This window comes from Phaethon aethereus (assembly GCF_964289735.1).
Source record: "Phaethon aethereus genome assembly, chromosome: 2".
Classification (NCBI taxonomy): Eukaryota; Metazoa; Chordata; class Aves; order Phaethontiformes; family Phaethontidae; genus Phaethon; species Phaethon aethereus.
In genome coordinates, this window is record NC_138582.1 from 73,710,870 (window position 1) to 73,726,398 (window position 15,529).

At 41.4% G+C, this 15,529-nt stretch overlaps 1 protein-coding gene across 1 annotated transcript in view; it reads left to right on the forward strand.

Annotated features, from left to right (window-relative positions):
• Positions 1-15,529, forward strand: part of MOCOS (molybdenum cofactor sulfurase) — a 232,172-nt gene that overhangs the window by 78,400 nt on the left and 138,243 nt on the right. The window contains exon 4 of the mRNA XM_082015564.1: positions 5,132-5,773. Coding sequence (XP_081871690.1) covers positions 5,132-5,773 — 642 coding nt within the window. The remainder of the gene's footprint in view (positions 1-5,131; positions 5,774-15,529) is intronic.

Below are 15,529 nucleotides of genomic sequence, written 5' to 3' on the forward strand. Positions count from 1 at the left end.
AGGGAGGTGAGAGGAGGGAGAGAAGGGTTGGCAGATCATGGTGGGTCTTTGAGGTACTGCAAAGATGGAGCATGCAGCTTCCTCCCCCACTTGCCAGCCTGAAAGCAAGTTACTGGGTCAAGTTTCTCAGCCTTTCTGCCACCTTTCCCGTGATGGCACAGCTGTATCAGTAAGTTTAATGAAACAAATATCTTCTTAGTCATGTCTTCCAAAGGGTCCTTTGAAAAGTGGAAATGTGTTTCCAGCTGTGAGCTATAGTAGATCAAGCTATCGGTTTTCTACTGCAAGTCTTTAGTCCTGCTGCCAACAACGACCTTATATATGGCTATAAATCTTCCAAGAGTCTAATAAAGGTGAACTGCATTTCACTGTAATGGGGTATGTCTTACACGAAGACAGAGAACATTAGGAATTCCGTGTGTAATAGCCAGTGCTTCCCAATATTCATGTCAAAACGGAGGATGTAGTACTGTGGGCTGCAGAAGTCATTCAGACGTATTGCAGTTTTCTATCCCTAAGTACTCTGATTTTATCATACCAGTGCTTCTCTAGTTCAGGAGCTTGTGGTATTCATTTTGTACACCTTATTCTGAGGTGCTCACAGCTCTTTTGCTCTGCGCATCAGAAGTCGTTCTGAGAAGGAAATTCCCTTAACTCAGTTGATACTGCTTTATTTATTTATTTTCCTTATTTAACAGAGAAATACTTCAGCCAAAATGTAAGTCTGACATTGAAAATTCTATGTCTTTTGCAAGTACTGGAAGCATAGCAATTTTATGAGACATTTAGAGACCCAAAATGCAAATAGGTACCTAATGAAATTCACAAAAGAACCTATTTCCTAGTGAAGTCAATTAGGAATGTAACTTGGTTGTTTTTCTAGCTTTAGGAACTTAAATACCTTTTAAAAAATGGTTCTAATTCATCTGGGCACTTTAGAAAATTTTACCCTAAAGCTTCATTTTTTCATGTGAAAGTCAGTTTCTGGTACTGAACTGAATAGATAAATGCATCAGTGTTATGTCATGGATTTTATTTCAGAACTGTTCAGCTGTTTCTGAATTTGAATGATTTAAAACTAAGCATAGTTAAAATACTACTGATATGATGAGCTTTGTCTCTCTCATTTGTGAATTAAACATAGATCTGTCACTATTTGTTGGCCTAAACAACCCACGATGATATTTATTGTTTTCTAAAGTTGTGAAAATGTTTAATAAAAGTACTCACTGGCTCTGATATTCATGGTTTGAAAACAGCATCCCGTTATTAAATCCCTATCCACCATTCCTGCATCCCAGTTATTGTTATTTTACAGTGTCTTTTGGTCAAATTAAGTGCTGCAGTAAGCGAGTACAATTCCTCTGTAGAACTGCAGGTTGTTACTCCTGAGCAAAATCTGGCATTTCGCCTAGCTCTGTCTCACCTCCCACGCAGCCTGTGTGGCACAAAGAGGCTGACTGGGGAGGAAAGCATGGAAAGCATAGAAAGAAGAGGAGCAGCCTGACAAGTCTTCAGCATGCTTTTTGTTGCTGCTTGTCAGCTTGCTCTTAGGAAGAGATGTTATGTATTAAGAATTTGCTCCTGTCACCTAGCTTTTTAACTCAAAAGGTATTCTGTGTGTGCACATACTTGTGAATACATAACTGGTCCTAGTGCTCACAGAGGTAAAAACATAGAAAGATTGATACTTTGGTGTTGTCGATTTTTTTATTGGAATTGCACAACCTTTCTATAACTTGTGTTTATATCAGTGTAATGATTCCAGGATCTATCCAATATGACTGTATGTCATACAAAACCAAACCACATACAAAATTATGCCCATAGCCACAAAGACATAGCCTCCTTACCAACCCACTTTCTGCAGTTCCTTTCCCCTAGAAACAAGAGTCTAAGGCTGCTCTCTCCCTGAGGAAGTTGGAATTCTTGCTTGCCCTGCTTTCCACCTTTTCTATATCTAGGTGAATGTAAGGAAGGGAGAATAAAGGCAGAATGATGTCAGGACTGAAATTCAGGGCATGGCTCTGAGTGGTAACCCTACAGCTAGCTTAATTTCAACAGTGGCTGCTGGCTGGGTTGAGGGTTTCAAGTTTCTTCAGTCAGGTGTCCTATAAGACACACACGCGTGCTTCAAGTTGTAATGCAGGTGGTGGTGGGAAAGGCTGTCCAGCTCCCTGCAGGGATGTGATTCAGTGACCAGTCATGGTCATCACAGTGATGAATGAGGCAGGCTGTCAGTTCAATACTCGATACAAAAAACTTCCATGATTGTCCCTGACTTCATCCCTAACGTGGTTTCTAAAGTCTAATGGAGAAGTTTGGTTCCCCTGAACACGGTCTTTAAAAATGATGTCCAGAGATGTGAATGCTTGCAGCAACTGTCCTCTGGCAGATCTATTTCAGAAAGATCCTTATGAATTCTTTCAAATGGTTTCTCAGAACATTTAAAGCTTAAACATAAGACCTGCTGATGTCCTTCATAAAAGCTGACATACTTTCTTCATTTCCAGACATAAAATACCTACCAATTGATCAGATTTCAAAAATTTAAGTTCTGAAGAAACTCAAGTCTCATTTGGGCCTATGAATCCATTTGTGGCATTCTGTACTTCCCAGTACAATAAGACTTTCCTTCAACTGAGAAAAGTATTAATAGCATCAATTCAGTGGGCCTTTGCAGGATGTTTTTTAGTCCTAATCATCAAAGTCATTGCAATTGTTTCTTTTCCAGTGTTTAATCTTTGATTGCTGTACCTCATGCACCCAGCTCTACCACCCTTTGCCTGTAGCAATTGTGTTTCAGAATGGACACATAAATCTTTAAGGCATTTCTTTCTGCTGTCCTATGGTTCAGAAAAATTTACTTTGAATTTGTCACGTAACCTTTTGTACAGCTTAACATCTAAATGCAACTGTGTCTTCAGTTTCTGCCTGTTCTGGTAAGGGAATCTCCTGTTATATAAAACATGCAAACTTCTAATGATACACATTGGGAATCATAGTTCATAGACTCTCCAAATGCTGATCCATACCTTGGAATTACACAAATCAGAGTGCCAGCTGCTTGGAGACCACTGGTATGTTATGTTGCTCACAGAAACGCTCTGCAGCAGGGAAGATGCACTGAGAAACCGTGTTACATCTTACTTTCCTTGAAAACCAGACAGCATTGCTGAGCATCAACATTTATGCTCTGGTTCAATTTTGTTTGCTCTGCTGCATGCACTGAAGCTGGTGTCTCTTAGAAGGTTGTTACAAATCCTGTTAATATTAGTAGGAATTTTATAGAATCATGGAATAGTTTGGGTTGGAAGAGACCTTTAAAGGCCATCTAGTCCAACCCCGCTGCAATGAGCAGGGACATCTTAACTAGATCAAGTTGCTAAGAGCCCTGTCCAACCTGACCTTGAAGGTTTCCAGGGATGGGGCAGCTACCACCTCTCTGGGCAACCTGTTCTCATGTTTTACCACCCTCACTGTGAAAAAAATTCTTCTTTATATACAGTCTAAATCTACCCCCTTTAGTTTAAAACCATTACCCCTTATCCTATTGCAACAGGCCCTGCTAAAATGTCTGTCCCCATCTTTCTTATAAGCTCCCTTTAAGTACTGGCAGGCTGCAATAAGGTCTCCCCAGAGCCTTCTCTTCTCCAGGCTGAACAACTCCAACTCTCTCAGCCTGACCTCAGAGGAGAGGTGCTCCATCCCCCTGATCATTTTGGTGGCCCTCCTCTGGAGCCACTCCAACAGGTCCATGTCTTTCCTGTGCTGAGGGCTCCAGAGCTGGTCACAGGACTCCAGGTGTGGTCTCCCCATAGCAGAGGGGCAGAATCATCTCCCTCGACCTGCTGCACACGCTTCTTTGGATGGAGCCCCAGGATAGGATTGGCCTTATGGGGTACAAGTGCACATTGCCGGCTCATGTCCAGCTTTTCATCCACCAGTCCCCTCAAGTCCTTCTCGGCAGGGCTGCTCTCAAACCCTTCGTCCCCCAGCCTGGATTGATACCCGGGTTTGCCCTGACCCAGGTGCAGGACCCTGCACTTGGCCTTGTTGAACCTCATGAGGTTCACACGGGCCCATTCCTCAAGCTTGTCCAGGTCCCTCTGGATGGCATCCTGTCCCTGAGGCGTGTCAACTGTACCACTCAGCTTGGTGTCATCTGCAAACTTGTTGAGGGTGCAGTCAATCCCACTGTCTATGTCATTGATGAATATGTTTTATAAGAGTTAATTCAGAGAAAGTTCATCAGGTGAAAAACGCAAGAAAGGTGACTGAATTGAAGCTGTTCCTCAGCCTCTCAAATCACTCATCCTGCACACTGCAAAACGGTAACAGGTGGACAAGCTAGTGTATGTACTAAAATGTGCATTAGATGGTGTTCACAAAAGGTAGTTTAGAGCCAACAAGGTGCTGTCCAGGCATCAATGAGTGTATCGTTTAGATGTGTCTCAGGAGACCGGCTTGCTTAAGTTTCCTTAGTCTGGCTCATGGGAAGATGTTAGGTTGCTTCTGGTTTAGGCTATCTTTGCAGACTACAGAGATTACAGCCGTATGTGCATAAGGCACATGGAAAGCATATGTTGCTTCTCTCTGTCTTCTCTTTCTGTTGTTAATAATATAAGCAAGGAGCAGTAAGCTAAGGTTTCCCTATTGAATCTTAAGGGTCTTGTGACCCTTAATTGGGATGCCCAATATTTAAGTAGATTGTTTTTTAAACTGAAAGATATTCTATCTGCTCCAAATACTTTGTAAACTAAAAACCCTAATAGTTTGCAAATAAAACTGGGGTCTCTCAGGGACAGCGTAATTTTAATCATATGCAGGCTTGATTCTGATCCCCCTGAGGGACCAGACTGGGCACTCTATTCAGAGCTAGGCAGAACTGGCTTCCATCCTCAAAAAACACAGTCACGTTCACTGCAGCATTGGAAAGAGTCTCTTGTGGGCAAAATGATTCAGGTCACACTTGTTGAAGTTTATTGTGCTATTTGGCAAAATCTGTCTACTTCTATTCATGTCAGGTGTCAGACTAGAAGAATTTATGCTGAGGAAAAACAAAATATATCACACAGCAATAAAATAGAAAAATCAGAAAATAACTGGATCTTTTTTTTTAATTTTTCAGAATATTGCAACACTTTCATACTACTGCTGAAGATTATACCATCATTTTCACATCTGGATGCACAGCTGCACTTAAACTGGTAGCAGAAGTGTTCCCTTGGATACCTGAAGGCACAAAGCAACCCAGCAGTCGATTTTGTTACCTAACTGACAGCCACACATCTGTGGTGGGTATGAGGGGGATAACCGCCTCAATGAATGTCTTGTCTGTTCCAATAAAACCAAAGGAAATCTTTTTATCAGAAAAGAACAAGTTACCAGATGAAGAACAAAACTGCACGACACCTCATCTTTTCTCTTATCCAGCTCAGAGCAATTTTTCTGGTACCAAATATCCCCTTTCATGGATACAGGACATAAAATCAGGAAAACTCCTCCCCATCAAAATACGAGGGAAGTGGTTTGTTCTACTAGATGCAGCTTCATATGTGAGCAGTTCTCCATTAGACTTGGGAGTTCACCAAGCTGATTTTATCCCCATCTCATTCTATAAAATCTTCGGATTCCCAACTGGTTTAGGGGCATTATTGGTAAACAACCGGATTGCCCCCCTCTTGAGGAAAACCTATTTTGGAGGTGGAACTGCAGCTGCCTACCTTGCAGGAGAGGACTTTTATTTCCCAAGGAAATCTATAGCAGAAAGGTAAGGCTCTGTTTAACAAAACAGGGGTTTTTGCTGATACTGTTTCTGTCAGACAAATGTCTTAGGTTTGGTGTATGCACTGGGCTGTGTATGCACTGACACCTGTGCTTCTTTATGCAGTTGGATAGGTATTTCACATCTAACTGTTCTCTTCTGAGTATTCTTTTTTCCTATCTAAAAAACATAATACCTACCTTCCTTCTCTGATCTAGTTTGTCACAACTGGTAAAAATATAAGGCTTCATTCAGTGACATAAAGGTCAGTCCATGCATTTTTTAATTTATATTTAAGGTATGTCAGTGGAACCCTGATACGTTTTTGAAGCTCTGCAACTGGAGCAGCCAGGCCAAGGCTTGTCATGCAGTATAATGACCCTCAATGAAATTGGAAAGTAAGGTCCATATATTTCACTGGAAATGTAGCATGCTTTACTTTCAAGAGAAGCTTTATCAGAATAACACATGCAGTAAGATAAATTACCTAGGACAAATATTTGTAGCACTCGTATTCCCTGACTGAGGTTCTGGAGAAACTGTGAAGTTCACCAACAGAAAATACAGGACATCTAAAGGAGGTCAAACATACACACATAAGGAAATGCAGGGCAATGGATAAGCTTCCGCAATCCCTTAACATATTGAAATGCTACTCTTAGTGATGCTTGGTCTCTCTGCCTCTCTCCCTCACGCCAGCAACAGCTTACATAAAAGCAGTAAGGAGTTTTCCTTCCTGTGTCACATCCAATACATCTGCGCAAAGGAAATGCTTGAGATCAATGTTTAATATTAAATTATAGTCCTTGGGAGAGGCTAGAGGTGAAAAGGGGAAATGGTAAAAAAAGCCATTCATGCCTTGCGTTTGTTTATGGATGTGTATTCAGCAGCACAATGTCCTGCATCTCCCATGATGTAAATGTCTGACCTGTCACTGTACATGTAGTAATGCATAATGATGCTTCATGTGTGTGCACCTCTTCTAGGTGTGTGTGCTCTGAGTGCTGCTGTGGGGTTTTGGTTCTGGACTGGTAAATGTAGAGGCTGGCCACATTAGCCTGGCGCTCTTGCTGTACAAGGCCGTGCATTATCTCTGAAGTGGAAATTGGTATGGTGAACATCCAGTTAATCTTTTAATTTAGTAAGTAAAAACAACAGGGAAACATTGGCGTTCTGACCTCTGTTTCTGGTTTTTCAAACCAAAAAGGCTTTGAAGTGCAGCACTCCCTGCAAGTCAAGGTGAAAGGGCATAAAAATCATGGTATCCTAGTGTGCTTTTGCATCACCTGCAAGCCAAGGAGAAAACCTGCTTTAATTTGACCTGGACAGGCTCTAATTTCTGAGTGGTTTTTCTAGAGGTAATTGACACATGAGTCCTGAGATAGCGGATAAAAATTTCTGAAATGCGTTTTAGATCTCAATTCTGCTTTTATACTTTTTTTAATTAAGAGGGGAAAGGTATGTGGGAACCTTAAGGGGAGCTCTATATCTGGTCTCTTTTTCAGGATTTTTCAGAGGTTGACTAATTATAAGCCTTTCAGGTATTTGAGGCTTGTGCTGCTTTCAAGGGCTTTTTTTACCGGATCAGAGGGAGGGCCTCCTTTAAACTTTTTCTACTACAGTTATAAACAAAGGAATTTGTCCAATTTGACTTCTCAGTCAGGGTGGGTACAGAGTGTCTAATCTTGGTATGAAGGAACTGAACTCAAATAATCGAATCTGACAGCTGGATACCCAGGCATGTGATACTATTTCTCTTCATACACCGAAGTGTCACACAGACAGTCTGAGTCATTGTACGTAGTTAAATATTTACATTTGTCCTCATGTAATCCTTTGGATATTATTTGAAAACCTAATATTTAAAAGTTCATGTTTAGAGCATTATTGATGCTGTCCGTAATCCCTAGTGAACTCTGGAGACGTAAAGTCCTACTTGGAGAGGCTTGAAGATTTCAAAGATAGGTCAGGAATGAGGATAATCACATTCTTGAAAAAATAGAAACAGCAGCACTGGAATTTTCAATCAATGTCCTCCAAGCTATTTCATCAAAAGTCTTTTTTTTTTTTCTTTCAGATGTTATGGGGTTTTGCTTTGTTATATTTTAAAAGTGTTTTCCTGATAATAAAATATCGAGGTAAAGCAGCTAGGAACAGAACTACTACACTTCAAATGAAATGCCAGGCCACCATGGCCAAAGCGAATACGATTACCTTATCTGTGGGCCATGTTTCCATTTCTTTGCTAGTGACTGAAACACCTGGGCCATTATTTCTCATATAAACAGCAACTCTAGCCAGGCTTTATCCCTGCCAAATTGCAGTAAGGAGACTCCATCCTTCGAGGTATCCAAACCCATCTGGAGAAGGCCAGGAGGCCCTGAGCAGCTGGCTCCAGCTGGATCTGCTTTCGCAGGAGGTTGGACTGGAGATCCCCAGGGGTCTTTTCCAGCCTCTGTGATTCTGTGATTGATTCTGTACACCTCTACTGAGCTCATCTACATTCTCTCTTTAGGCATGTCTTTGTGATTTCAAAAGGTTGATTTCTTAAAATTGTTTTTTTAAAAAAGGTCGTTTACAGTGCTGGATTGACGTTAGGAATGAATACACTGGTAATTCATAAAGATATATGAAGTCTAACAAAAACTATTGGAAACGTGGATTAGACTATGTGCATCTGAATACCGTTAGCACAAGGTATTCCCCGTCCACACATAATCAAAGTGCAGTGTACTAAGGAAATGACTATTTCTGACTCCAGGAGAAACTTGAGTGGCAATTTGTAATGAAGTTGTTTATTCATCTTTCCTTCCCAGGACTGTCAAAATGGTTACCTTTCGTCTTAATGGATACAGCTTTTGCTAGTGTTTCTTGTACTTTATTTTATTGTTCTTGCTATATAAATTATTCTATCGCAGACTCTTTTACATTCCTTTAACACCCTTAAATCACTTCCACATTTTCCTATTTCATGGCTGTAACCAGTCTTTCTATCTCAACTTTTAAAATCATGTTTATTGTATTTTCATCCTTGTATCAAACAGCTTGACAAATTATTATTATCATTCACAAATCTAGCCTCATTTCCCTTTTTTTCTTCACAGCATGAGATAATAAAATAATATGATTATGTATAGCAAGAATTCAGCGATAAAATATTCATCATCTGCCCTATTTTTCTTTTGTATCTGGGAGTGCTATTCAGAATCTGATCATCCTGGAATTTATGACTAAGGGAAAAGAAGCTGTTGTGTTATCTGTAAATTGGATATCTGCATCTTAGTCTACCAGTGTGAAATATCTAGTGCATTAGCTGTTGTGTATTTTTCATTTCCAAATGCATTTTCAAAAGCTTTGGAAGTCCAGATGGTATGACTTTGTCCCTGACAAGTTTTGGTGGCTCTTGCCTCTCGTGCTTGAATGATTTGACAGCCCCAAAGCAGCACCCATGCTTTTTTAGTCTATGATGCATTGTCCTTAACCAATAAATCTTTATTTTTGATGCTGTAGCTTTTTATTTTTGAGGTGACTCAGTGACTGACATAACTGACCTGCAGATAAAAGGTTAGATCCCTTAATTAGGGCCCACCCATGTACTATAGTGGAGAACAGGGATCACTGGGACAACTCTCTGCATGCCTGTGCAGGTATGTGTACAGTGACATGGTTTGGATCCTCAATTACATGCTGAGTTTGTACATGCTTAGGGGAAGGGAATGAAGGAGAGGAGAATGAGGACAGAAAGGTAGAGATGAGAGCTATCACTAGGATCCCAAGAGCTGGAGACAAAATCGTGAGGCTGGGTGCTGAATATAGAGCAGCTCAAGAATCCCTTGGCAAAAAGCTGGTTTTCTACCTGAGGATGTCTCTTTAGAATTGTTACATGTTTCTGTCAGCATAGAAAGAAAAAATAGAGTGACAGGTGCTGGTTTATTCCACAGAAACTCTTCATAGTGCTGAGAAATCACTTAAGGACTGGACTGCATGTAGAAGAGCACAATCCTTAATGCATATGCTCACCTCGTAGTCTAGCGTATGCCCATTGACTCCACACTCCAGGGCTCTGTCCATCTGGCCATGATTATTTTAATGTGGTTAAGGGGGCTTAAATATCACCCTGTTGACTAGTACTTCTTGTTCAAAGCATTTTGTTATGCTGCTTCCACATTTTTGTGGAATGTTTAGGGATCTCCAAACAGGGCCACTTAGGAGTGAATTTCCAAATCCATAAAATTCCTGAACAAACATCCTTTCAAACAGCAGTGATGACACCTAGGAAGTGACAGGGGTCTTCATCTAGTTTCTAATGGGCAGTGGCACCACGAGGCTGCCTTCTGTACCTGACAGACCTGTTGCAGCCACTGACAGGGACTTGTAAGCCTCAACAGGAAACAAGAGTGTGAGCAAGTTTCTTCCTCCTCCTCACACCCCAGTGCCACCCTGTCCTTCAGAGATGAAAGGCTGGAGGCCACTGAGCAGAACTGTATAGGACTCACACAGCTGCTCTCCCTGTCTGAAAGGCAGATGAAATTCTTTCATTTATATATGTATGCATACTCTTACAGTAAGGATTTGGTGGAAGTGTTAATAGCATGCAGCTGACAGAACTTAATTCTGACAACTTTTACAACTGTTTTTGAAAACAAGAGCTCTGGAAAAATGAATGAAAATGGGATTTTTTGCTTTCTGAGTAATTATAAGAAGGTTCAAATAACCTGTTACTCTGTCCCTTCTCTGCTGAAGTGTAAATATATGCTGGAAATCTTCACGCAGTCTGTCTTGTTACCTCTCAGGACATCCAAGGTGGCAGTTGACATTTTCTGTGTTTTTCCGACAGCCATCACTGGAGCCAGCCAGCTTCTTCATTATTTGATGCAAACGAAAGCTTTGCTTAATTATTTTTCTCACTCCCACCATTAAGGAGGCATTCATATATCATTTTGCACTCTAATCCTCCAGGTGATTATTTTTTTCAATACTGGAGTTGTTTCATTGCCCAAAAACTCAACATAGAATAAACTGAAAATTGTAAATCAGTGAGCCAAATGGAATCCTGTGGGGATCACTTTTGATCTTGATTCACCACAGGATTCACCTTGAATTGCTGAGTCTTGGATAAACTGAAAGCAGTGCCTCTGATAAATGCTTGTAGAGTTCAACCAAATACTTAAAAACAGGTTTGTGAACTTGGATTAGTAGGCAATCACCCAAAGAGAAGCAACAACGTAGGTAAAACTTTGGAGAGGCAATTCAGTTGGCAGTGGTGGCTTCCTTTAGTCAGTCAGCTCCACCTCTATTCTTTTGTACAACTGTTGGATGTCCTTATTTATATTCTTAACCTCTTGCCTCGAAAACTCTCACGAATTTTGAAGACAACCTTTATTCTTTAACTTTTGTTTGAGCAGCTGGTGATGCATTTCTTTTTAGCTACACAGCTGGAGAGGATTGGTGGTTAGGGTCTTTCAGGTTATACAAAACTCCATTTCAGTGCTTCCCACAGAGGTTCAGACAGACACCTCCCAGTGTACCAAGTCAGCTGTAACTATGAGGCTCTTCCAGCAGAGTTTGTGGAAAAAAAGGAATCACCTTCTGCTCTACTCATGAAGTACCTGTTCTCATGTTTTATAGAGTCCAGAGCCACAGAAGGTACTCTCCTGAGCTCTTCACTATGTCCCAGAGAGACATAGTGTTTCATCCTCAGTGTTTCTTATTACAAAGTTGGGAAATCCCAATCTGAAGTGGGTCACATATAGGGCTTAGAGCTGTAAATGCTAGGAATGAGCCAAAAAGATAGGCATCATCTTGGTTACTGTCTAAATGTTTGGGTCTATTACAGCATGTAGTTACAGTGTACTGATTGCCAAACTACTTTTAATCAAACCAGTTCAGATCTTCAATGCCATATAGCCACAGTGCCACAGACATTGTGCCAGGCAATTTACATTGCCTCTAAGGAAGATGGGACATTTAGGCACACTGGAGTGTCTTTGTGCTAGGTTGCAATCTACAGTATGGTTATAAATACAGATGGAGGTGTTTTTTCAGGCGGGGGGGGGAGTAGTAGATCTTGCACACTTTTTAGCAATGTTCAGCACAATGAAATTAATAAAACCTTAAATGCAAGTAATTTTTAACGGGACTATGGATTCTCTTACTTGGAAGTAGGGTGAACTAGGTTAAGCATGTTTCTTCTTTCATTGACAAAGTCTCATTGAAAGCCAGTAGTAATCATGTGCCTAACATAGTCACATGCCAGCACACAGAGGCTTCATGTAAATCATACTACGCATCAATCTGTATCGTTAAGCACCTCCTTCCCAGTATATGATGGGCACCAAATTATTGACTTATGAAATAAACCTTATAAATTGCTAGGGAGCTACAATGCATGCATTTTTAAATAAAAGAAAGACATTTGGAGCTCATTATAAAATGTGTTTTTCTTAAAGTATAAACTGTTTTGAGATGATCGCAAGAAAAAAACAAATTCTGTTATATACCAGGACTTGATTTTGCCTTTGATCAAATACAGTCTGCCTGATCCAGGATGTGTCTTTGCAGTTGTTGTGGCTAGCAAGTTGTCATGACAGTTTCACCCTAGGGAGTTCTTATACTCAAATTCAGAATCAAACCTTTTCCCTAAGTCTTCTTCAAGAGGATCTGTGAATTTCTAGCACCAGCTATTGAGATTTTACAGCATTTGTTTTCTGGTGATAAATTTATTGTGCACTTTTTATTGAACTCTGTATATTTTACATCTATGATAGATTAACCTGTTTCATATCTGAGTAAAAACAATGGTAACTTGTTTGGCATAAAAATCACATTTTTTTTCTTCACTATTTGTACTGTGTACTTAGAATATCTTGATATTAGCATCTAAAAGGGTGAGACTGGCTTTTTGACCCAGACAATATTTACAACATAAGTCCTGTACAGATAATGTTAAGGGATTGATTTACTTCAAAGTGCAGGAATTAAAGCTTTTGCTCTCTCCTCTCTCTTTTTACCTCAGGCAGTTCTCAGGAACTGCTGTAAATACTCCATGGTATAGTATATAATTAGTACAGTGCTCTTCGTTCGACTCCTGAAGTCTTAGAGACAAAAGCATGAGCTAAGGCAGACATACTGAAGAGCTGTAACTAGTATCAGGGGGTCAATTTAGATATTTAACATTATTTTAACCTAGTTTTTATGTGCTCTGAATCCTCTCTCTTGTGTGTGTGTATTTTAAATACTTCCATAGTGATGATGAAATTGTTCTGAGTTGGCTCCTGAAACTTTATTGGCTCCTTTGGAGTAGGTTTAATCTCAGTTTACAGAGTGCAGCCTGAGATGTGCAAAAATCACCGAGCCTGGGCAGGAGTGTGTGCTGCCTGTGAGCCTGGACCTGCACGGGACACATCCCTGTGCCTCTCCAGAACCGCACAAGAAGGGAGGAATCCTTCTCACGTCATTCCTCCTTCCCCAGAAAAGCAATTAGTGCTTTTTTTAACCTTTGGTGAGGGGCTTCCCTGCTCCTTCCTCCTGCTACAGTAGCTCTGCTGCTCAAGCAGGGGAAGAGTGGTAAGGTCATCAGGACAGGGAAGGACCATGACAAGAGGTTTATTTTTTCCATTTTGGGATTTTTTAAAGCATGAGATGATGTTGCATTGATGGTTGGACTTGATAATCTTAAAGGTCTTTTCCAACCTTAATGATTTTGTGATTCTGTGAGCAGGACAAAGGCATGAGCCAGTAGAAATGAGAAAAAGTAGAATGGAGGTGACAAAAATGGAGGAAGTGTTGAAACATGCCTGTAAGGGTGGCAGCCCTGAGCCCCAGACGTGGTGATGTAAGGGGGCTGCTTCAAGGGTGGCAGCCCCACACGGGGAGAGGGGGATCTGCTCCTGGAGCTGACCCACTCATGCAAGGGGAGCTCCATCGGGCAGGGCAGGGGGCTGCCTTGGGAAGGGTATTTTTAATGAACTGTTAGCAGTGGGTGGGGAAATTCTAGAAATATGGATGAATGTCTCCATCTCTTCACATGTCTCTGATCTGCAAATGACTAGCGATGGCTCATCACAAGCTGTCACCAGTTTTGGGTCAGGGCCATTCCCATCGGCGTGTAACAAAGTTTCTGGCAAGTCTTCTTGGCCGCTGCTGCGGTGGGCTCCAGAGCAACTGTTGCAATCTGGGGTTTCCACAGGTCTTTCTGTTTTGGGGAGTAAATGAGTTGAACTGCAGGATACTACTACGTACGGCTGCCATACCACCTAGGCCCTCTGCCAGCCAGCGGACTTGGCACCACAGACAGAGACACTCAGGTCCCCGTGTGGAGTAGGTGCTCATAGGCTTGCCTGTTTAGGGCTGTGAAGGCGAAGTTTCATTTCCCATGTCTGGATGAGAGCTGAATCCTTTATGGCCCTCCCTGTTGCCAGGTAGAGCAAAGAAACTGGGGCTGTGAACCCCACATTAGTCCATTTGCTAGGGCTGATGGTGTGCCTTTGCAAGCACAGCTCCATGGCGGGCCCTGGCTGCCTCTCCAGAGACACACACCCTCGGAGCAAGGTTGTCTGGCTGCACAAACCCTACATTTTGAACGATCTCGGTCTCAACAGTTTTGTTGTTTTCCCATTGAAACCTGTTGCATTGTAAAATCCCATCCAGCTCTGCTGCGTGGCTCCCTGCCCAGGGCTGAGTTTCACGCAGAACTGAGGTGTGTGTGCCAGGTAAACCACGGACTGTTTTGGACGCCTAGAGGAGAAGGTGTAGGGGGATGAGAGTGGGGAGGAGAGCGGGCAACACCCACCCAGGCCTCTCTGTGGGAACAGTGGCGGGGAACAACTTTTAGACTTAGGAAAGAACATTGAGTTGGGTTTTAAAACAGAGTAATGCAGAGCAATGAAAGTGGCAGGGAGAGGAATACTGATGTCTATTCTTCAATTCAGTAAAGCACTGGGGCATATGTATTTAAGTCAATCTCTAGTCCAGAAACTTCTCTGAACATTAACAGGGACTTCAGCTTGTACTTTAAGTAAGAGTAGGTTTATGCTAATTGCAGTGCTGTATTTCTGTGTGGATCCTCTTGGAAGCAAAACCTCTGGGAAATACTTATTTTCTCCCTTTATAGCAGATTCTGTCCCCTTACTAGTGTGTGTTTGGTTTGTTCTTTTTGGTGGGTGGGGGGCAGCGGGAGGCATGGTGGAGTGCCTGGCAATTAAAGTTACTGACTGAATGCAATGCAGATTTAGTTCTTTCCGAAACGGGGTGGGGCTAGGTCATTGCCTTTAACATTTTGTCCGTAATGCAAATAATCATTATATTAAAGTATACTCCTCTAATAGAAACTGATACCAAGGCTATGTCAGGAAATGCCTGACCGCAAATGATGAAGCATCTCCTCTACTATAACACACTAATGCACTATAGTATCATGAGTTGATGTTAACCTTTCCTGCTTACTTTCATTTGCCCTTTTCAGGCAATGTTTTTTAGCCTGTTGTGCATGGACCCCTTGAGATCCATGAACTCATCATAAAGGCTCCACAAAAGGAATCTGAGACACCTTCATGTATCATATGGCAACCATGTATGTGACGTTTTGACAGAGATCTTTACTTTCACTGGATTTTTTTCAAGTTCAGTGACTTCCTTCCACTCAGAATCATGCTTCTGAAATCTGCTTTGAAAGGTATTCTTGATCAGTATCATCAGAGACAAGTCTTATCGTTTAAAAGAAGGTTATATTTTTGCAGTCTAAATAAAGTTGGAATACAAGAG